General features: G+C 44.7%; 1 protein-coding gene across 2 annotated transcripts in view; it reads left to right on the top strand.

The window, feature by feature from the left end:
* Nucleotides 1-22,536, top strand: part of LOC142491268 (uncharacterized) — a 69,495-nt gene extending 46,959 nt beyond the window's left edge. For both annotated transcript variants that reach the window (XM_075593573.1, XM_075593571.1), the window contains exons 3-7: nucleotides 2,630-2,866; nucleotides 3,990-4,229; nucleotides 9,032-9,161; nucleotides 18,495-18,594; nucleotides 20,860-22,536. In XM_075593573.1, the coding sequence (XP_075449688.1) occupies nucleotides 2,630-2,866; nucleotides 3,990-4,229; nucleotides 9,032-9,161; nucleotides 18,495-18,594; nucleotides 20,860-20,952 (800 nt within the window). In that variant the 3' untranslated portion in view covers nucleotides 20,953-22,536. The remainder of the gene's footprint in view (nucleotides 1-2,629; nucleotides 2,867-3,989; nucleotides 4,230-9,031; nucleotides 9,162-18,494; nucleotides 18,595-20,859) is intronic.
* Nucleotides 22,537-22,791: the final 255 nt, after the last annotated feature.

Below are 22,791 nucleotides of genomic sequence, written 5' to 3'. Positions count from 1 at the left end.
GTTAGAGCAACTGTGTGGCTCTCCCGCAGGTGAAATGGCTGAATAGCTCCACCCATTCTCTTGTGTGGCTAATTCAAAACAATGGCCGCTTTTCCCACTGGCGCGTTACGCACAGATATGTCCCGCTTGTGATAATGTTGACAACATCTGTACCCCTAACACCCATTCCTACTACCCCCATTCCAACACACCTAAAAATAACCAACACATAGAGAAATGAATCGCAAATATTAGTGCATCAAAGTTAAAGGATTGGTATTACCATGAAGATATATAATAAACATCTAGTTGGAGAGTGAACAGATATTGAAGAAACCAATGAGTTAATGAATAAGCTTGATTGAAGAGCTCATTAATGGAGTAAGGAAATACTTTTTGGAGTATTTAAAGAGCCAAAGCTGCATATGTACATAACAACCGTTAGTCAATATATCCTATTGATAGGCAGATCTCACAAGAGCAAATATAAAGACACTCTTTGATAAAGGGCTATTTTCAGCCCGAAACACGTTAGAGTATTTTTTGGTACCTCCATGGTGTATACCCATTAATAAAAGTCATTTTTTAATCGTTGCCTCTGCTTAGCCCAGATTTTTGGATTTGTTGTGCTCCGTTTTTCCTCATTTGGATTTCTTCACATCTAAAAATAAACTTATATCAGAATGACCTACAGCGCCCCTAGCTCAAACCTGCTAGTAGGGCTTTAGGCCATTGTAGAAATTAAAATGTACATTTTAAATAAAAAATATTTATGTCATAAAAACGACATAGTCCCTCTTAAGAAGAGCTGAGGTAGCCTCATTGGCACTAAATGGGTTAATGATAAAATAAAACTACGTACCCACTTCATGCTGTGCTCCTCCATGGCCTTCATACCAACGCAGGCTGGTAATACAAAGGGACAATATCCAACAAAATAAAATCATGCCTCCCAAAATGTTCAATAACATAAAAATAGAATCCAGTCTTCGCCATTTGATGACCCAAAATAATATTTAAAAGATTGCCCATCAGAAAATAATGCCTAATCCAGGGTCTCACGGCCTGCAATTCCCCACCATTCATGCCATTCGAGCCACCCTCAATGTTGATTAAACCCATGGATCTGTTTTGCTGTAAAATAATAATCTGGGCATATTGAAGTAAGCTTTAAATGTTTCTTCTCCAATTTTCATTCAGATGCCATTCCTCACACGTCCTTTCTGTGCATTTGGCAGAAGTGTTATACAAAGACATAAATAGAGCCCTTATATAGGCCCGTTCACCATCGCAAAACACAGTTGCATAACACATGGTAGGCATCCATGTGGTTAACTAATCTGATTAGTCAATTTACCATGTGGTAACTGCTCTTACTAATGAAGCAAAATGTTGGGGGGACTTTAATTTACGTGACACCATTGGTAAGAGTGGTTGCCATATTGTAAATCAACCAATCAACCAAACCGCCACGTGTTATACAATGGTGACAGGCCCTATATAAGGACCATGACCTCGCAAAACACTTCAATCTAACTCTTCATTATAGGCTAAAAGATCTTAGTGGATCTACGACCAAGTGTCCTCTCTCCAACTTAAACTCAAATCTGAAAGCACTCTTTCTTAATGAAGCATTCGAATAGCCTGGATTCATGACCACTTCTACCCACACCCACATGGTCTCTTGCCAGCCATTCTGGTCACGCACTGCCATTCACAACATGTCCTCCTTTTCCTACTGTATGTAAGTTTCCCAAGATACCATGAAGGTTGTAAGCTTTCCAGGACAATTATTTCCTTTCTTACCATATGCTTTTATATTTGTTGCAATGATTATATTATAATGACGTGTATTCTAGTATTTGTTTTGAAAACCACTGCATGCACTGTGTATTGTTTGCATTAAATAAATAAAAATATTCTTACATAAACACATACATTTTTGTTCCATTTGGGACGATTCTTGGGGATAAAGATGTACTGTAACTTTTACACATACATATTCCTCATACAGAATCCCATCTCCCTGCCTTTGTCCAGTCAGTGTTTGCATCTGCTTAGCTCCTCTGATCATTTCCTGCATTCTGCTTATGCCATAAGGACTACCGACTAATGTAAGAATCAGGAAACATAAACATGGCTTTATAATTATGTTTCTTAGTATAATAAGCACGCAAAGCCTTTATTAATCTCAATTCTTGTTACTGTTCTACTGTAAATCACAGGCATGCTTTTCTTATTTTGTTATTTAGCTGTTTTCTGAGTGTATGTTCCCTTCTTTCCCCTTCACCCTCATGTTTTGTTAAACGTACTGTATAGTCAACATTTAAAAGTTTATCCGGTTATAAATCTTAATGGTAAAATAGAAAATAGAGGAAGAAGAAAACATAATAATTTAACAACTTTAAAATAGCACACAGCAATTACTCTGTATATGTCTAAAGGAACTGTATGAACATTTGGATAACAATGTGATTGTTTGTAATATTCTGCGCTGCTAACGTATATTTAATGTGTTCCGTGTATATCTTTTCCTCAATGAAAAGTTCTTTAAAAAAAAAGAAGTTATTGTGCCAATAATATAGGTTCTATTAGAATTCTTACTTTACCGTGAGATACGGCATGTTTACATCTGATCCTTATTTTTTAGAAGGGCCGACTCCCAGTTTTGGTGAAGCCAATGCAGTCACATGTTCTGCCACAGGAATTCCTCTTCCTGATATAACCTGGCAACCTCCGGAAATAATCGCAGACCCTGTGCAAGAAAAAGTGACTACAGATGGGACAGAAACTCTTACAAATAAAGGAAGCTTCCCAGTGTCCCAGATGGCACTATCCTGTGTTTTCAAGCTACAACACGGAAGCAGGAAAAAGAGGACCGCTAAAGGTAGATGTAACGGTCGAGATTCACTAAGTACATTTACGGGTATCACATCCGAGTCCAGCGGTCACTCCCGTTAACTTTAATGGCAGTTGTTGCTGGACCGGGGTGTGATACCGAACATCGGCCCAAAGGGAATCTTACCCAATGTGTGGATATAATAAATGTTTGATTATACTGTATAGACATGTAAACTACTTCCACCTCTTATTTTCGATGTTATTTCTGAAAATTACAATGGCCCAGTGATAAAATGTTATTTTTTTCTTTTACACATAAACCTGACATAAAATGTTTCATTTTTAATTTGGGCTTTCTAGGGTTTCTGCATCAAAATGAGCAGTATTGTTGTCAGATTAGTTGAAGTATCAGAGAAGGTGAAACCCAGTCAGTATTTCCTCTCTAAACATTTGTTTTTCCCACTTTGCAGATTTGCTTTTCATTTAGATTTAGAAAAGCCTAGACAAGTTCCAAAACAAATATCAATAAAAATATATATATTTATTACAGTTGCTCTAACAATATATACTGTATATATAAAATATATACTGGGCAAAACCACTTGCACAAGAAAGCTAATAGGGACTTTGCGTAATGTCTGCACAAACCTTTCTGAGTTTGCTGCTTTTGCACCACATTTTAATAATGCTTTTCTATAGCCCAATAATCCTGGTGAAGCTGTAATTGTATTAAATCTCGCCATGGCGTGCTACAGTATAACCCACAGGGACCTGTTCCTAATAAATGGCTTTATCCAATGTATAGCTATTATCTCCTGTGTTACTACTGTGAAGCGCTATGTACATTAATGGCGCTATATAAATAAAGACATACAATACAATACAATCTCCCAATATTGTTTAGCGTCAACAAGATCTAAGCTTTGAACAAGAAACAGACACAGTATGCTGCACTTAACCATACAGCCTACGCTGCCAATTCCATGTGGTGAGAAGTGGGGTCATGTACAGTACCATTCAATGGAATGGAAGTGACTGCATCATTAACTGGGAAGGGTGCGTTACCCACCTCTCACTATGGGGGCTTATTGTAGGGAACATGTGTTTTATCATTTATTACCCGGTGGTGCTCACACTAAAAGTAATTATTTAATTTCCTCTATCTTCAGACGATAATAAACATTCATCCGAAGGAGCGGATGAAATAATCTGGACAACGTGCTCGGCTTCTGGAAAAGCAGCTCTGGAAATTACATGGCAGTTCGAAGGAAGCCCTATTAGTCATGAAAACAGAACAAATATAACGGGTGATATCATAACAGTTACAAGCACATATAAACACCCACGTGCTTCCTTGACCTCCATGAACAACCCAAACGTGACCTGTCATATCAAGCACAGACCTACAAGTAAGTTACCGCTATTTTAATTAAATTCACCTTTGAAAAAAGCAATTTGGTGTATTGGAGATAATCTGCAGTACCTATACAAGGGATTTAGGAACTCTCTGAAGATGTTTTGGATATATCAACATTTTTCACTGGTACACAAGTTACATGAAAACCTCCTGTTTTGATATTGTTAGTAATAGCATAATATTTGGGTGGGGGTGTGGGGGATACAATAGGCAAGGGGATGGTTGGAGGCTCTTACACTATAATCCCTCTATTCATTACATACTGTATGGAACATGATTCTGGAGATATATTAAGTTTTGGGTTCATAATAAAAATTAAGGAATTGGCTGAAAGCAACTTTCTTTCCAACAATCCAGTCAATAAAACAGTATAATCAGAATGTGGCAGTGACTGGAATTTACAGTATACAGTATACAGTAGTATGTACCATAGGTTCCTACCAAGAACATCACCATTATTAACCATCTCTCTGGCAAGAAAGTTGCTGGTGGACCTTAATTTTGTCTTCCTGGGACTGGTCTCACATATCGAAACACGTGTGTGTAACCCAGGGGGTCAAGGAGTAAAGCCTGGTGCTAAAAATGAAAAAGAGAGTAGTCGTGGCTTCTGCATGAGTTAGCTTCTACAGTTAGTGTTTTCTAATGGGGAAGGCAGATAATAATAGATGTGTGTAAAAGGAGTGGTAAGACTCATACTGATATATTAGGCAACATTTTACAAAACTGTATTAGATATTTAGATCTGTAAGATGGTTCATGAAGAAAATTACAGTGAAAAGGGGTTAGAATGAATCAGGATAATGCCTTTATCTTTAAATAAAAGCTACATTTGCAATAGCAAGACAGACATCTATCTGTAGCGGGAGGTTAGTTTAAGGTACTTCAAAAAATCCAAACATAAAAAAGAATTGTTCTCAAATAAGCCGCTAATCTGCTGTAGTACAGCGCATGCGCATTCTTCCTGCTCTTTGCTGCACTCTTTCTATATTCCACACTATACTGTATGAACGAATGAAGAATGATTGTGAGTTCCTTGTGATAGTAAGTACAGTAAGTAAATGCATTTATTGTAGTCTTTGTGCCACAAATGTGCTGTAGTTGGCAACCTGTGATATTGCCAACTTAGAGATGAAGCACGAATGGTGTTCCTGGAATCCCTGTCCCCTGCCAGCCGCAGCTTGTCTAAAGAATAAAGTAGGAAGCCTCTGGGTCCATCTGTAACTCAATATTGTTATGTGATAAAAGCAGAGCTATGAGGCTCAAGTTATGATGACGAGAAGTCCAGTGGTAATACAGGTTACCAAACCTAAAATGGACAACACTATTCTTTTATAGGATAATATATATTTACAGCAGCTAATATATATTTCAGACATTTACGCGCTCTATGCATCCCATGCTTACCTTTACTGTAAGGCTAGGTCCCTGCTGCAGCCGGCGGCGCGCGCGTATGTGTGCGCGCCTCTCACCAGCCCCGTATCTCCTCTCTAGCTGTCCCCAGTGGCGCCGCGCTCAATGTGCACAATGTGACGTGTCAGCCAGCAGGGGCTACAATAAGATTGTGTTCCCGTGCGGTGACGCGTCACACGGTGTGGCAGGGAGCCAATGAAGAGGGGAGATCGCCGGCAGCGGGGTGGATCCTTCCTCAAACATACTCGGTCCTCAATGCTAGACACACACACACGGACACACACAAAGATCAGAAAATGTGCGTCAGGGCCGCGCCCACCCCATCATGTCTGCGCCCACCCCATCATGTCCGCGCCCACCCCATCATGTCCTCGGCCACCCCATCATGTCCGCGCCCACCCCATCATGTCCGCGCCCACCCCATCACGGCCAGGCCCACCCCATCATGTCCGCGCCCACCCCATCATGTCCGCGCCCACCCCATCATGTCCGCGCCCACCCCATCATGTCCGCGCCCACCCCATCATGTCCGCGCCCACCACATCATGTCCGCGCCCACCCCATCATGTCCACGCCCACCCCATCATGTCCGCGCCCACCCCATCATGTCCGCGCCCACCCCATCATGGCCAGGCCCACCCCATCATGTCCGTGCCCACCCCATCATGTCCGCGCCCACCCCATCACGGCCAGGCCCACCCCATCATGTCCGAGCCCACCCCATCATGTCCGCGCCCACCCCATCATGTCCGCGCCCACCCCATCATGGCCGCGCCCACCCCATCATGGCCAGGCCCACCCCATCATGTCTGCGCCCACCCCATCATGTCCGCGCCCACCCCATCATGTCCGCGCCCACCCCATCATGGCCGCGCCCACAAGACCAATTTTGGCCACACACCCCACACCTAAAAACAGCTCCCTACAGAACGCATATAGCGGTGAAGTGCCGTGCACGCGCCGCACGGTCGCAAGGCGGGCGCGTTGGCGCGTGCAGTGTGGCCTCAGCCTAACCCCTGCCTGATCGCTTCAAACGGTGTAATTGTACTGTAAATGGGCAGGGGCTTCTCTGGCTTTGTGACAAATAGTCTGTTCTTCACCTAAAAGGGCTTTTGCACACACACTGAGAACCCCCCCCCCTTAAGAAACTGACTATATTAAAACCTCTCAGTATAATAATACCACATATATAATACATTTACAATAAACTACACAGTTACAATGTAAGTATACTCATGTAATAATACTTGCTGTATTGTATTGTATGTCTTTATTTGTATAGCACCATTAATGTACATACTGTAGCACTTCACAGCAGTAATACACGGGGTAATCATATAAATAACAAATAATATAAATAACAGGTCATGGGAATAAGTGCTTCAGACATTAACGTAAGATTTAGGAAGAGGAGTTCCTGCTCCGATGAGCTTACAATCTAATTGGTAGGTAGGAAGAACGTACAGAGACAGTAGGAGGGCATTTTGGTAAGTGCTTCTGCAAGGGTCCACCAAGCTTTATGTATGGTGTATAGTATCAGCCACGGTGCTACTCATATGCTTCTTTAAGCAGGTGTGTCTTAAGGTGGGTCTTAAAGGTGGCTAAAGAGGGTGCTAGATGGGTATTGAGGGGAAGGGCATTCCAGAGGTGTGGGGCTTTCAGTGAGAAAGGTTTAAGGCGGGAGAGGTCTTTAGATACAAAGGGGGTAGAGAGAAGACATCCTTGAGCAGAACGAGTCGGGATGGTACATAACGAGAAATTAGGGATGAGATGTAAGGATGAGCAGAAGAGTGTAAAGCTTTAAAAGTGAGGAGGAGAATTGCATGTGTGATACGGGATTTGATAGGAAGCCAGGAGAGAGATTTGAGCAGAGGAGACACTGAGACAGATTTAGGAAAGAGTAGAGTGATTCTGGCAGCAGCGTTTAGGATAGATTGTAGGCGAGACATGTGAGAGGCAGGAAGACCGGACAGCAGGAGGTTACAGTAGTCGAGACGGGAGAGAATGAGGGCCTGAGTCAGAGTTTTAGCAGTCGAGCAACAGAGGAAAGGGCGTATCTTTGTAATATTGCGGAGGAAAAAGCGAAACATGAGGAGAAAACATAAGTACACCCTTTGACCAGTACTGCCCTCTTCAATTAGTCCCATTTTACATCTCGTTGGCATGCAAGAAATATACAGTGTTTTGGTTAAGAGAAGTACTAAATGAAAATGTTAAACAAACAACACACTATCATTTCAGATTGGGGTTTACGAATGGGTGATTTTGATTGGCTACTCCTGCAAAAGGAAACCAGATGAATCTTTGAATTAAATACTCTTACAACATTTCCCCTATGTATATATATTTTTTTTTTAGTATTTGTTGTGGTTAACGAAGTTATCTTGTGTTTTTTGTATACAAGTTTGCTTAGCACATTCGGTGCAATCGGTATCAGCTGTGATGTCTGTAATGAGGCCGAAGGGGAGATTTCCTTTGTGTTCTTTTCTTTAGTGAAACTGCAGCATACAGTATATGTACAGTGTGTTTCTCCCTTTCCTGTAGTGGTTACAGATGTGGGCACTGCTGGAGGGGCAGCCACACTATTGTCGCTTAGATGTTAAAGTGCTATTTTCATTGTGGTGGTGTTTGTGGTGGTGGTAGTATCTAATGAGGCAGAGTATCTTTTCTATCTATCTTTTCTATCTACTGTATATTTTATATCTTCTCTCTCTCTTCTTTCTCTCTCTTTTTCTCTCTTTCTATCTCTTTTTCTCTCTCTTTCTTCTTCTCTCTCTTCTCTCTCTTCTTCTCTTCTCTCTACTTCTCTTTTCTCTCTTCCTCTTTCTCTATCTTTCTCTCTCTTTCTCTCTCTCTCTCTCTCTCTCTCTCTCTCTCTCTCTCTCTCTCTCTCTCTCTCTCTCTCTCTCTCTCTCTCTCTCTTTCTCTCTTTCTTTCTTTCTCTCTCTTTCTCAATCTTTCTTGTGAAATGTTGCACCAAAAGTTTAAAATACAGTATGTAAACTTCACAGCAGTGTGAGCACTGGCAAAAACCTTTGCTAATACAGTATGCCAAAATCTTACAAAACTCAGAGACAATCCCACAACTCTACATACCCTGACTTATTCACAGAGTTACAAGAAGAAGAAACCCCATTTCTACGACTGCCGGAAAATAGCAGTCGCAGGCGGCCACATCTGCTCCATTATAACCGGTCTGAAGCTTTTGTCTTGACCACAAGTTGCCATAATGTATTTCCCCCAGGAACTCCCAGCTGGACTGTATCTGCATAACGATGGGCCTGTGTTATTGTTCAACAAAGGGCCATCTGAATATTGTATCATTCATTTAAATCCATACAAGATATGTCGCTATTCTTTTCTTAATTTCTTTCTTTCATCTAGATGGTCAAGAAACAGCAACAGTTCACAAAACCCCATTTACTCGATCCGCAGTCATTGCAGCATCAGTAGTTTTTATACTTATTCTATTGGCAGCGACTTATTGTTATCTCTGCAAAAGGAAATGTAAAAAGTAAGTAACACAACCAGAAAAGGTTCTAAATATTTATTCAGAATGTTACGATGGGTCTTGTGTGGTCTGGAACGTACAGATCTGGGTTAATTTACTCTTACTGTAGGTCATAATGTACATGAATCAGTAGATTTTATCCTCAGTGTTGTAATACGAAGCATACATATGCAACTAACATATCCATCTATAATAAAATACGGAAAGTAAGCTCATCAGAAGTTAATGTTAGAGATGTCTGTTTGGGGGAGCATGAACGGCCCGGTGCCTGAAGTGAAGATGAAGCAAAACCACTTTTCCAAACCCGGCTCCAGGAAATGCCGTGAGAACAGTCATTTCCTCAACATTTCCGCAATTTGGAGCATGCAGGGAAGGAGGAAGGATGCCGGAGGGAATGAAGAATGGTGCGGTGAGCGGAGGGGCCATGCGGCCTAGGTAAGGGGAGACTGAGCTTGCTCTGTTCTCAATAAATCTAAATCTAAACAATAACATTGTAATGAAACGTGTATATTGTGTGTGTATATCCAATGTAGCTGCCTGTTCTCTACCGCATCACAGGAAAAAAGTACGGCCAATTCGCCGAAAACTCATCGAGATGGTCCAAAGCAGGGGGTAATGGACCACCGGATTAACACAGCCGTGGTCCCTGCGTTTGAATGGTCTCGCGCTGTGTGAATCCTACCGGGCTGCACCTGTCTGTAAGAGACGCGCAGTAAGAGAGAGGCTGAATCAGTCACTCCCCCTGCGCACCACTAACAGGCAATCGCAGGCGTTATTTTATTTTGATAATACAGTATTGTAGCAGGGGGTCTCCGGAGCTGAACCGCATTGATTTCAGGTCCGGAAAACCCCTGCTTCCCGAGTTGCAGGTCCCATTATGGGGTGCCGGTATCCCGGCGGCCATGTTTAAATTCTCCCGCGTCATGGCCCACGTGAACGGGAGATTTATACAAAGCAGGGAGATACTGGCGCCCCATTACGGGGCCTGTAACTGGGGAAGCAGGGGGTCTCCGGTCCAGAAATCGATGCGATTCATCTCTGGAGACCCCCTGCAACAATACTGCATTATTAAAAAAAAAAAGGGGGGGGGGTTTAGGCTGAGCACGTCCATTTTAAGTGAAACGTCTTTGTCTTTTGTCACAGGAATTGTATTTGTGATGGTGATGTCTTTAATTAAAAATCAAAAAAAATTCAGTGATAAAATGCAAAGAAGTTTGACTTATAAAGCGCGTGCGTGTGCACCCCATTTTAACTATTTTCACTTCTATATTTATACTAACTGTGAATTCCTTGTGTGTGACTGTGTGTGTGTGTCACTGTGTGTCACTCTGTGTGTGTCAAACTGTGTGTATATGTGTCACTGTGTGTGTCACTTTGTTTGTGTCCCTCTGTGTGTATGTCGCTCTGTATGTGTCTGTGTGTGTGTGTGTGTGTGTGTGTACCTCTGTGTGTGTGTGTGTCACTCAGTGTGTGTGTGTACCTCTGTGTGTGTGTGTCACTCAGTGTGTGTGTGTGTGTGTGTGTGTGTGTGTGTGTGTGTGTGTGTGTGTGTGTGTGTGTGTGTGTGTGTGTGTGTGTGTGTGTGTGTGTGTGTGTGTGTGTGTGTGTGTGACACAGTGTGTGTCACTCTGTGTGTGTCACTGTGTGTGTGTGTGTGTGTATGTGTCACTGTGTGTGTGTGTCACTCTGTGTGTGTGTCTGTGTATCACTGTGTGTCACTTTGTGTGTATCAATGTGTGTTTGTGTGTGTCACTGTGTATATGTGTGTGCCACTCTGTGTGTGTCACTCTGTGTGTCACTGTGTATGTGTGTGTGTCACAATGTGTGTATGTGTTTCACTGTATGTATGTGTGTCACTATGTATGTGTGTCACTCTGTGTACGTGTATGTGTGTGTATTTCTGTGTGTGAGTGTGTGTGTCACTGTGTGTGTCACTGTGTGTGTCACTGTGTGTGTCACTGTGTGTCACTCTGTGTGTGTTTCTGTGTATGTGTGTGTCACTGTGTATGTGTGTGTCACTGTGTATGTGTGTGTCACAGTGTGTGTGTATGTGTGTGTCACTGTGTGTGTGTGTGTGTGTGTGTGTGTGTGTGTGTGTGTGTGTGTGTGTGTGTGTGTGTGTGTGGCGTGTGGGCATGTGTCACTGTGTGTGTGTGTGTGTGTGTGTGTGCATGTGTGTTACTCTGTGTATGTGCGTCACTCTGTGTGTCTGTCACTCTGTGTGCCACGTGTGTGTGTGTGTGTTACTGTATGTGTGTGTCACTCTGTGTGTGTATGTGTGTGTCACTGTTTGTGTGTCACTCTGTGTGTCACAGTGTGTGTCTGTGTGTGTGTGAGTGTGTGTGTGTCATTGTGTATGTGTGTGTCATTGTGTATGGGTGTGTCACTGTGTATGTGTGTGTCACTGTGTATGTGTGTGTCACTGTGTATGTGTGTGTCACTCTGTGTGTGTATGTGTGTGTTACTGTTTGTGTGTCACTCTGTGTGTCACTGTGTGTGTCTGTGTGTGTGTGTGAGTTGGTGTGTGTCACTCTGTATGTGTGTGTCACTGTGTATGTGTGTGTCACTGTGTATGTGTGTGTGTGTCACTATGTGGGTGTGTCACTGTGTGGGTGTGTCACTATGTGTGTGTGTCACTCTGTGTGTGTGTGTGTTTTTGTCACTGTGTGTGTGTGCACGTTTGTCACTGGGTGTGTCACTCTGTGTGTGTGTCACTGTGTGTGTGCACGTGTGTCACTCCGTGTGTGTGTGTGTGTGTGTGTCACTGTGTATGTGTGTGTGTCACTATGTGTGTGTGTCACTGTGTGTGTGCACATATATACAATACAGACCGGCGCCACTATAGTCCAATGGTGGAAAAAGATTGTCCAATATGGGAATGTTCTCACACGGATGGTAGCTGTAGATGTAGTTTTCAGCTGTATCTTCACTGTGTGACTCCATCAACATATGCAGAGAGAAGAGAAACAAGAAAAACACATCATAGTGCAGATATGCAGTGATATGATATACACCAAACAAGACTAACATTACACAAAACACATAACATAAAACATATAAGGCTGGCTGAAACTAAGAATAGATTTATTAAACACAATAAAATCGCAGGTGTGGGATCCGGTTGGTAAAAACCGGAGTCCTACTTACAGCACTGCCACAGACCATGAGCGGGGGGTTTTTCCAGGTAGAATTTTGACCGGCTGCAGCTCCGTCGAACACGTGGTGTCCAGGAAGCTCCACGGTCCTGAAACCGGAAGTGCGTCGCTCCGTGCGACTTGCTGATTCTCCTGGAGCCGTCGATCAACCTGCTGCCGGAAATGTCCTCCTGGGGGCGGATGGAAACGCGTTGGGCAGTTTTTATTATCACTTGTGCAGTGTGGCAGAGGACAGCATTGTGGCCGCAGTAGTCCATTGAAGAGGGACTTTTTGGCGTTTCCATCCGCCCCCAGGAGGACATTTCCGGCAGCAGGTTGATCGACGGCTCCAGGAGAATAAGCGAGTCGCACGGAGCGACGCACTTCCGGTTTCAGGACTGTGGAGCTTCCTGGACACCACGTGTTCGACGGAGCTGCAGCCGGTCAAAATTCTACCTGGAAAAACCCCCCGCTCATGGTCTGTGGCAGTGCTGTAAGTAGGACTCCGGTTTTTACCAACCGGATCCCACGCCTGCGATTTTATTGTGTTTAATAAATCTATTCTTAGTATCAGCCAGCCTTATATGTTTTATGTTATGTGTTTTGTGTAATGTTAGTCTTGTTTGGTGTATATCATATCATTGCATATCTGCACTATGATGTGTTTTTCTTGTTTCTCTTCTCTCTGCATATGTTGATGGAGTCACACAGTGAAGATACAGCTGAAAACTACATCTACAGCTACCATCCGTGTGAGAACATTCCCATATTGGACAATCTTTTTCCACCATTGGACTATAGCGGCGCCGGTCTGTATTGTATATTTAGGTTTTGTATTGCTAACTAGGTCTTGGAGTTAGTGTCACCTGGCAGCCTAATATTATTTATTTTTGTATATTAATATATCACCTAATATTACACATATAATTCTTTTAGCGCTATATACACCCATTTTTTCTTGTTCTTGTGTGTGTGCACATGTGTCACTCCGTGTGTGTGTGTGTCACTGTGTGTGTCCCTCTGTGTGTGTGTGTGTGTCACTGTGTATGTGTGTGTGTCACTGTGTATGTGTGTGTGTGTCCCTCTGTGTGTGTGTGTGTCACTGTGTATGTGTGTGTGTGTCACTGTGTATGTGTGTGTGTGTCACTGTGTATGTGTGTGTGTGTCCCTCTGTGTATGTGTGTGTGTCACTGTGTATGTGTGTGTGTCACTGTGTATGTGTGTGTGTGTCCCTCTGTGTGTGTGTGTGTGTCACTGTGTATGTGTGTGTGTGTCACTGTGTATGTGTGTGTGTGTCCCTCTGTGTGTGTGTGTGTCACTGTGTATGTGTGTGTGTGTCACTGTGTATGTGTGTGTGTGTCCCTCTGTGTGTGTGTGTGTCACTGTGTATGTGTGTGTGTGTCACTGTGTATGTGTGTGTGTGTCCCTCTGTGTGTGTGTGTGTCACTGTGTATGTGTGTGTGTGTCCCTCTGTGTGTGTGTGTGTGTCACTGTGTATGTGTGTGTGTCACTGTGTATGTGTGTGTGTCACTGTGTATGTGTGTGTGTGTCACTGTGTATGTGTGTGTGTGTCCCTCTCTGTGTGTGTGTGTCACTGTGTATGTGTGTGTGTCACTGTGTATGTGTGTGTGTGTCCCTCTGTGTGTGTGTGTGTCACTGTGTATGTGTGTGTGTCACTGTGTATGTGTGTGTGTGTCCCTCTGTGTGTGTGTGTGTCACTGTGTATGTGTGTGTGTGTCACTGTGTATGTGTGTGTGTGTCCCTCTGTGTGTGTGTGTGTCACTGTGTATGTGTGTGTGTGTCACTGTGTATGTGTGTGTCAACAGCAGAGATATGCAAAATACCGCACACAGAGAAAAACCAGGCCGCCCATTGCTTCAGGGATTCTCACCTCCAGTCCCCACTAATCCCCCCCCCCCCCAACAGGTCAGGTTTTCAGGATTGCCCTGCTTCAGCACTGCCCTCAATCAGAGCCTGAGCCACTTGTGCTAAAGCTGGAATATCCTTCACCTGACCTGTTGGGGAGTCGTGGAGTTGAGAACCCCTGCATTACTTGCTATAATTTATATGAATTATATTATTGATATTTAGGCCTTACTTCATCTATGGAACACATACTGTACAGTTTTAACTTAAAGGAAAATATTCAGACCACAGATATTCTGCCTGTACCTAAATCTAAAAGATATAAAGGTCTTGCCATCAATCACACAATACAGGCGTTGTCATTGCATGTTCCGCTCCCACATATACATTCTAAATACGTAACATACCCACCCTTAAACTTTCCTGTGGCCATTTTGTATTTAGTACAATGCTCACCAAGGGTAACACATGCAATTCCAGTCACAGCCCACAGTATGGCTTCCAAACGAAAGACCAGGCTGGCGGTGTTCTGGCAGCAAACAACTCTCTCGTGTTCTGGATATATTTGTATGTTTATTCTTGGTATTGTTTGTCATTAGAAAAATGGCTGCTAGCAACTTCCACACCCCTGTGCCAGGCGTTAGTGGGGATGTCCCTGGGTGGGCTGCACATCCAATAATGGCTCGCTGACAGTTCCACACCCCTGTGCCAGGCATTAGTGGGGATGTCCCTGGGTGGGCTGCACATCCAATGATGGCTTGCAGACAGTTCCACACCCCTGTGCCAGGCGTTAGTGGGGATGTCCCTGGGTGGGCTGCACATCCAATGATTGCTTGCTGACAGTCCCACACCCCTGTGCCAGGCGTTAGTGGGGATGTCCCTGGGTGGGCTGCACATCCAATGATGACTTGCTGAGAATTCCACACCCCTGTGCCAGGCGTTAGTGGGGGTGTCCCTGGGTGGGCTGTACATCCAATGATGGCTCGCTGACAGTTCCACACCCCTGTGCCAGGCATTAGTGGGGATGTCCCTGGATGGGCTGCACATCCAATGATGGCTTGCTGAGAATTCCACACCCCTGTGCCAGGCGTTAGTGGGGATTTCCCTGGGTGGGCTGCACATCCAATGATGGCTCGCTGACAGTTCCACACCTCTGTGCCAGGCGTTAGTGGGGATGTCCCTGGGTGGGCTGCACATCCAATGATGGCTTGCTGAGAATTCCACACCCCTGTGCCAGGCGTTAGTGGGGATGTCCTTGGGTGGGCTGCACATCCAATGATGGATCGCTGACAGTTCCACACCCTTGTGCCAGGCGTTAGTGGGGATGTCCCTGGGTGGGCTGCACATCCAATGATGGCTCGCTGACAGTTCCATACCCCTGTGCCAGGCGTTAGTGGAATGTCCCTGGGTGGGCTGCACATCCAATGATGGCTCGCTGAGAATTCCACACCCCTGTGCCAGGCGTTAGTGGAGATGTCCCTGGCTGGGCTGCATATCCAATGATGGCTCGCTGAGAATTCCACACCCCTGTGCCAGGTGTTAGTGGGGATGTCCCTGGGTGGGCTGCACATCCAATGATGGCTCGCTGAGAATTCCATACCCCTGTGCCAGGTGTTAGTGGGGATGTCCCTGGGTGGGCTGTACATCCAATGATGGCTCGCTGACAGTTCCACATCCCTGTGCCAGGCGTTAGTGGGGATGTCCCTGGGTGGGCTGCACATCCAATGATGGCTCACTGAGAATTCCACACCCCTGTGCCAGGCGTTAGTGGGGATGTCCCTGGGTGGGCTGCACATCCAATGATGGCTCGCTGACAGTTCCACACCCCTGTGCCAGGCGTTAGTAGGGATGTCCCTGGGTGGGCTGCACATCCAATGATGGCTTGCTGACGGTTCCACACCCCTGTGCCAGGCATTAGTGGGATGTCCCTGGGTGGGCACATCCAATGATGGCTCGCTGACAGTTCCACACCCCTGTGCCAGGCGTTAGTGGGGATGTCCCTGGGTGGGCTGCACATCCAATGATGGCTTGCTGACAGTTCCACACCCCTGTGCCAGGCGTTAGTGGGGATGTCCCAGGGTGGGCTGCATCCAATGATGGCTCGCTGACAGTTCCACACCCCTGTGCCAGGCGTTAGTGGGATGTCCCTGGGTGGGCTGCACATTAAATGATGGCTTGCTGACAGTTCAACACCCCTGTGCCAGGCGTTAGTGGGGGTGTCCCTGGGTGGGCTGCACATCCAATGATGGCTTGCTGACAGTTCCACACCCCTGTGCCAGGCGTTAGTGGGGATGTACCTGGGTGGGCTGCACATCCAATGATGGCTTGCTGACAGTTCCACACCCGTGTGCCAGGCATTAGTGGGGATATCCCTGGGTGGCCTGCACAACCAATGATGGCTTGCTGTCAGTTCCACACCCCTGTGCCAGGCGTTAGTGGGGATGTCCCTGGGTGGGCTGCACATCCAATGATGGCTCGCTGACAGTTCCACACCCCTGTGCCAGGCATTAGTGGGGATGTCCCTGGGTGGGCTGTACATCCAATGATGGCTCGCTGACACTTCCACACCCCTGTGCCAGGCGTTAATGGGGATGTCCCTGGGTGGGCTGCACATCCAATGATGGCTTTCTGACAGTTCCACATCCCTGTGCCAGGCATTAGTGGGGATGTCCCTGGGTGGGCTGCACATCCAATGATGGCTCGCTGAGAATTCCAAACCCCTGTGCCAGGCGTTAGTGGGGATGTCCCTGGGTGGGCTGCACATCCAATGATGGCTCGCTGAGAATTCCACACCCCTGTGCCAGGCGTTAGTGGGGATGTCCCTGGGTGGGCTGCACATTCAATGATGGCTCACTGACAGTTCCACACCCCTGTGCCAGGCGTTAGTGGGGATGTCCCTGGGTGGGCTGCACCTCCAATGCTGGCTCACTGACAGTCCCACACCCCTGTGCCAGGCGTTATTGGGGATGTCCCTGGGTGGGCTGCACATCCAATGATGGCTCGCTGACAGTTCCACACCCCTGTGCCAGGCGTTAGTGGGGATGTCCCTGGGTGGGCTTCACATCCAATGATGGCTTGCTGACAATTCCACACCCCTGTGTCAGGCGTTAGTCGGGATGTCCCTGGGTGGGCTGCACATCCATTGATTGCTCGCTGTCAGTTCCACACCCCTGTGCCAGGTGTTAGTGGGGATGTCCCTGGGTGGGCTGCACATCCAATGATGGCTCGCTGACAGTTCCACACCCCTGTACAGGGCATTAGTGGGGATGTCCCTGATTGGGCTGCACACCCAATGATGGCTCGCTGAGAATTCCACACCCCTTTGCCAGGCGTTAGTGGGGATGTCCCTGGGTGGGCTGCACATCCAATGATGGCTCGCTGACAGTTCCACACCCCTGTGCCAGGCGTTAGTGGGGATGTCCCTGGGTGGGCTGCACATCCAATGATGGCTTGATGACAGTTCCACACCCCTGTGCCAGGCGTTAGTGGGGATGTCCCTGGGTGGGCTGCACATCCAATGATGGCTCGCTGACAGTTCCACACCCCTGTGCCAGGCGTCAGTGGGGATGTCCTTGGGTGGGCTGTACATCCAATGATGGCTCACTGACAGTTCCACACCCCTGTGCCAGGCGTTAGTGGGGATGTCCCTGGGTGGGCTGCACATCCAATGATGGCTTGCTGTCCGTTCCACACCCCTGTGCCAGGCGTTAGTGGGGATGTCCCTGGGTGGGCTGCATATCCAATGATGGCTCGCTGAGAATTCCACACCCCTGTGCCAGGCATTAGTGGGGATGTCCCTGGGTGGGCTGCACATCCAATGATGGCTTGCTGACAGTTCCACACCCCTGTGCCAGGAATTAGTGGGGATGTCCCTGGGTGGGCTGCACATCCAATGATGGCTTGCTGACAATTCCACACCCCTGTACCAGGCATTAGTGGGGGTGTCCCTGGGTGGGCTGCAAATCCAATGATGGCTTGCTGACAGTTCCACACCCCTGTGCCAGGCGTTAGTGGGGTTGTCCCTGGGTGGGCTGCACATCCAATGATGGCTTGCTGACAGTCCCACACCCCTGTGCCAGGCGTTAGTGGGGATGTCCCTGGGTGGGCTGCACATCCAATGATGACTTCTTGAGAATTCCACACCCCTGTTCCAGGCGTTAGTGGGGATGTCCCTGGGTGGGCTGCACATCCAATGATGGCTTGCTGACAGTTCCACACCCCTGTGCCAGGCGTTAGTGGGGATGTCCCTGGGTGGGCTGTACATGCTCGGATAGTTCCGTATCTTTTTTCTGTGTTTATTTTAAACGGGCCTCCTGTATTTATATCTTATTCACAGACCTTTGCGTGAAAGTACATCATCGGAGAAAGAGGAATTATCAAAAAACTTTGAAAATAGTGTACAGAAAACCACAGACAGCACCAGGATACCTATACAAGTAACTATGACCAGTGTTCGACAAACCTATACATTTGCTCGCCCCGGGCGAGTGGATTTAACCCCCGGGCGAGTAAATATTGGCCCAAGCAGCACACGTTTGGTACTAGGTGGCGAGTAGATTTTTTGGTGATTTGTCAACCACTTACTATGACAATAGTCACAAAATGTTTCATTTTTATGTATGTTTTTTACAATCAATTATGCATGTATGTTCACATATACAGTACATAGTTATTGGTCAAATGCTTATATTTGACCTCATGAATCACAGCGGGATAAAATGTATCAGCGCACAGTAGTTGAGTCAGAGATAAAATAAATGTATATATCAGATTCAGTACGCAGGTATTACGGCCGGAGGAGCACAGCAGGTTGACATAACTTTCATGCTTGTTTAACATTATTTATTTCCTTTTTTATAAAATGTTTTACCAGGAAGTAATACACTGAGAGTTACCTCTCGTTTTCAAGTATGTCCTGGGCACCGAGTTATGATGACAGATACATGGTTACAAATACAGTTATATAAATGAACAAGGTTATACATTATATACAAGACATTGCATGCACAGTTAGAGATAATATATATTATAGGCGTATGGAACAGTTACAGACCAGATTAAAATGTGAGACAGCTTTAGTTTTGAAAGAACTTAAACTGGTGGTGGATGTGAGAGTCTCCGGTAGACTGTTCCAGTTGTGGGGTGCATAGTAAGAGGAGGAGGAGCGGCCAGATACTTTGCTGAACTTTGGGACCATGAACAGTCTTTTGGTGTCTGATCTCAGATGATAAGTGCTGCATGTGGTAGGTGTGAGGAGCTTATTCAGATAGATGCGTAGCTTGCCCAGAAAGTATTTGAAGGCAAGACAGGAAAGGTGAACTTTGCGCCTAGACTCAAGTGATGACCAATCTAGTTCTTTGAGCAAGGGGTGAGTGGGCAAGGAAAAGCCCCCTATGAACATGCACTCCTTGAGTAAGGATAATATAGTGTAAATGACTGCTAGGTAAATACCCCAAATTAACCATTTAATGAAAGAACTTCCCTAACAAAGAAAATATTAATGGTGAGGTTTAAAAATCAATTTATTCAGTCCATGGACTACTTAAAATCTCAGCCCTAATTTCTCGCTATACACCTGCCTGACTTTTGAGTTCTGCTCAAGTATGTCTTCTCTCTACCCCTTTTGTGTCTAAAGCCCTCTCCCGCCTTAAACCTTTCTCATTCACTGCCCCAAACCTCTGGAATGCCCTTCCCCTCAATATCCGACTAAAACCCTTTCTATCCACCTTTAAGACCCATCTTAAAACACACCTCCCTAACGAAGAATAGGAGTAGCTCTGTGGTTGATACTTTACACCTCATACATAAACCTTGGCCCCTTGCAGACACACTTACCAGAACACCTTCCTACTGTCTTTGTACGTTCTTCCTACTTAACAATTAGATTGTGAGCTCTTCGGCGCAGGGACTCCTTTTCCTAAATGTCACTTTTATGTCTGAAGCACTTCTTCCCATTATGTGTTATATGTATTATTTGTTATTTATATGATTGTCACATATATTATTGCTGTGAAGCGCTACAGTATGTGCATTAATGGCACTATATAAATAAAAATAAACATACATACATACATAGATATGTGATAAAAAATCACTGGCACTCCAATAGAAATTCAATAATGTACTGTATAGTACTGTATAACCTCTGTTCATTTAATGTAACATGTATTTTCATCATAACTATGCCCAGGACATTCTTGAAAACGAGAGGTATCTCTCAATGTATTATTACCAGGTAAATCATTTTATAAATTAATAAAATAAGTTACATTTAGAGACAGATACTTATCATATATTTGTATTTACAGTATATTGATCCAGATGAATTCATGGAAAGCAATGAGTTATAATGGACTTGTTGGATATATTAAATGTAATATGAATTGCATTTAGACTCACATGACAATGTAGAGCTACTAGAATGACTAGTATAATTGGTAACAAAGAAGTAAAACTGATCCAAGTGTATGTACTGTATATATATATATATATATATATATATATATATATATACTGTATATATATATATATATATATATATACACAGTATATATCTGAGATGTTACTATAGTGTACATATTCTGATTGTTTAAGTGGCTTGGTATATTCCCTTGTCCAGATGCACTCTTCCGTAACATTAATATACTTTTCTTTTGCTTCAAGTGTTTGACTGGGTATTATCTTTGTATTTTCATTTTAAGTCAACCCCAGAATCTTCTGTGACAAAAAGAACACCGGTCTCAATACGGAAAGGAAAATACACAAATTTGAAAAAAGAACTTTTCCCAAAATAAGAACATATCTAACAAGGACACACCAATGGGCCGTTACAAAAAGAAGAATATATCTAACAAGGACACACCAATGGACTATTACAAAAAAAGAACATATCTAACAAGGACACACCAATGGGCCGTTACAAAATGAAGAACATATCTAACAAGGGCACACCAATGGACCATTACAAAAAGAAGAATATATCAACAAAGCAAGGCGGGACTCACTAAAAAAAGGAATCCCTGAAACTCCACAAAAAAGGGGCACTCACAGTAGTGTGCAAATGTTTCTTTTTTTTTTTTATCAAAATACACATTTTTATAATATATCAACAATGATAAAGACAAACACAATAAAATACTAAAAAAAAAAATATAAAGTCACAGAGGTAACTACTGTAGCTCCCCGCCAGGAGAAGAGGTAAATACCAGAGAAGTCCAAATAAATTTGCAACAAACAATTATAGACTAAATACTGGGCAGGTGAGAGTGAGCCTACAGAGAACCAGAGAACCATACAGTATATCACGTCACATGGACTAAGTGCCAGGTAGATAAGTAAAAATAAACAGAGAACCATAAATCACAGAGGGATAACACAAGGTCCCCTCCTAAAATCTGGATGGCTGTACCTAGAGAAGTGCACCTCTAACAGATATCAAGAAAGGAAACACATAATAAAGGGAACATTTCCAACCAGGACCAGTATGATCAATTTAAGCAGAGCAAATGGTAAACCATCCCCTGTGGTTGGGACATTTCTGACAGATATCATGGGACCTTTTTCTTCCTTGGCCTACTTATCATTATTATCTGTGGTCTCCATATTTTGAAGCAGATACTTTTTTCAGAATTTAGACATATATATATGACCCTGAGGAAGTCACGTGTTAGTGACGAAACTAGTTGGGACGAGGTGGTGACGTCAGTGCGCATGACGGTGAGAGGAGGTGCCTTCTGCTTGTGTGGAGCCCTGTTATTCACGCTGCACACGCGGCTAGCAGCCGGAATCTCCATTGACTGAAGGATTTATACTGCATGCGGATCATCTGTCTGATCTACACAGCACAGCGGTGTGTGTCAGGAGCTCCAACGGCTGTATTCTACCCAGGCAGGGTATTCACACTGGACCCCTCTTACCCATCTGACGAACCCCTTAGAGATTATTCTCTCACATGCTTATTGTTTTTTTAAATCTTGTAAGTGCGATTCTTATGGACCGCGTGTCTTATTAAATGGTCTCTATTTTTTATACAGTATAACACTATGGTGCCTGCGCTTCTCTTTGTTTTTTTTATCTATATATATATATAAATATATATATATCATTCTTGTTACATTGTTTACACACTGACATTCATTGATACTATTATTACACAGTGTCTAGTTTACATATTGTAATATACAGTATATCTTTGTAAGTGTATTTTCAGCCCTCCTCTGTTACATCTTGCCTTAACCCCTTCATTGCCTTAGCGGCTATCCGCTAAGGTAATGAAACTGCTTGAATGTAAATGCTATTAATAGTGCGCGTGAGCAGGGGGTCTCCTGAGCTGAACCACATTGGTTTCAGCCTCGGGGACCCCCTACTTCCTGAGATACAGGCCCTGTTATGGGGTGCCGGTATCCCCTTGCAGGATTTAAATCCCACTATCACATGACATGGGGGATTTAAAAGCACAGGGGATACCGGTACCCCATACCGGGGCCTGTATCTCGGGAACTAGGGGGTCCCCCAGGCTGAAACCAATGCGGTTCAGCTCAGGAGACCCCCTGATCATTTACACTATTATCAAAATCAATATTTTAACTGCACGATCGCCTGTAAGAGCCGTGCACGGAGACGCAGCGTCTCCA

The sequence above is a fragment of the Ascaphus truei genome, chromosome 3 (assembly GCF_040206685.1).
Source record: "Ascaphus truei isolate aAscTru1 chromosome 3, aAscTru1.hap1, whole genome shotgun sequence".
NCBI lineage: Eukaryota > Metazoa > Chordata > Amphibia > Anura > Ascaphidae > Ascaphus > Ascaphus truei.
This window is presented reverse-complemented; position numbering and strand designations above follow the sequence as displayed.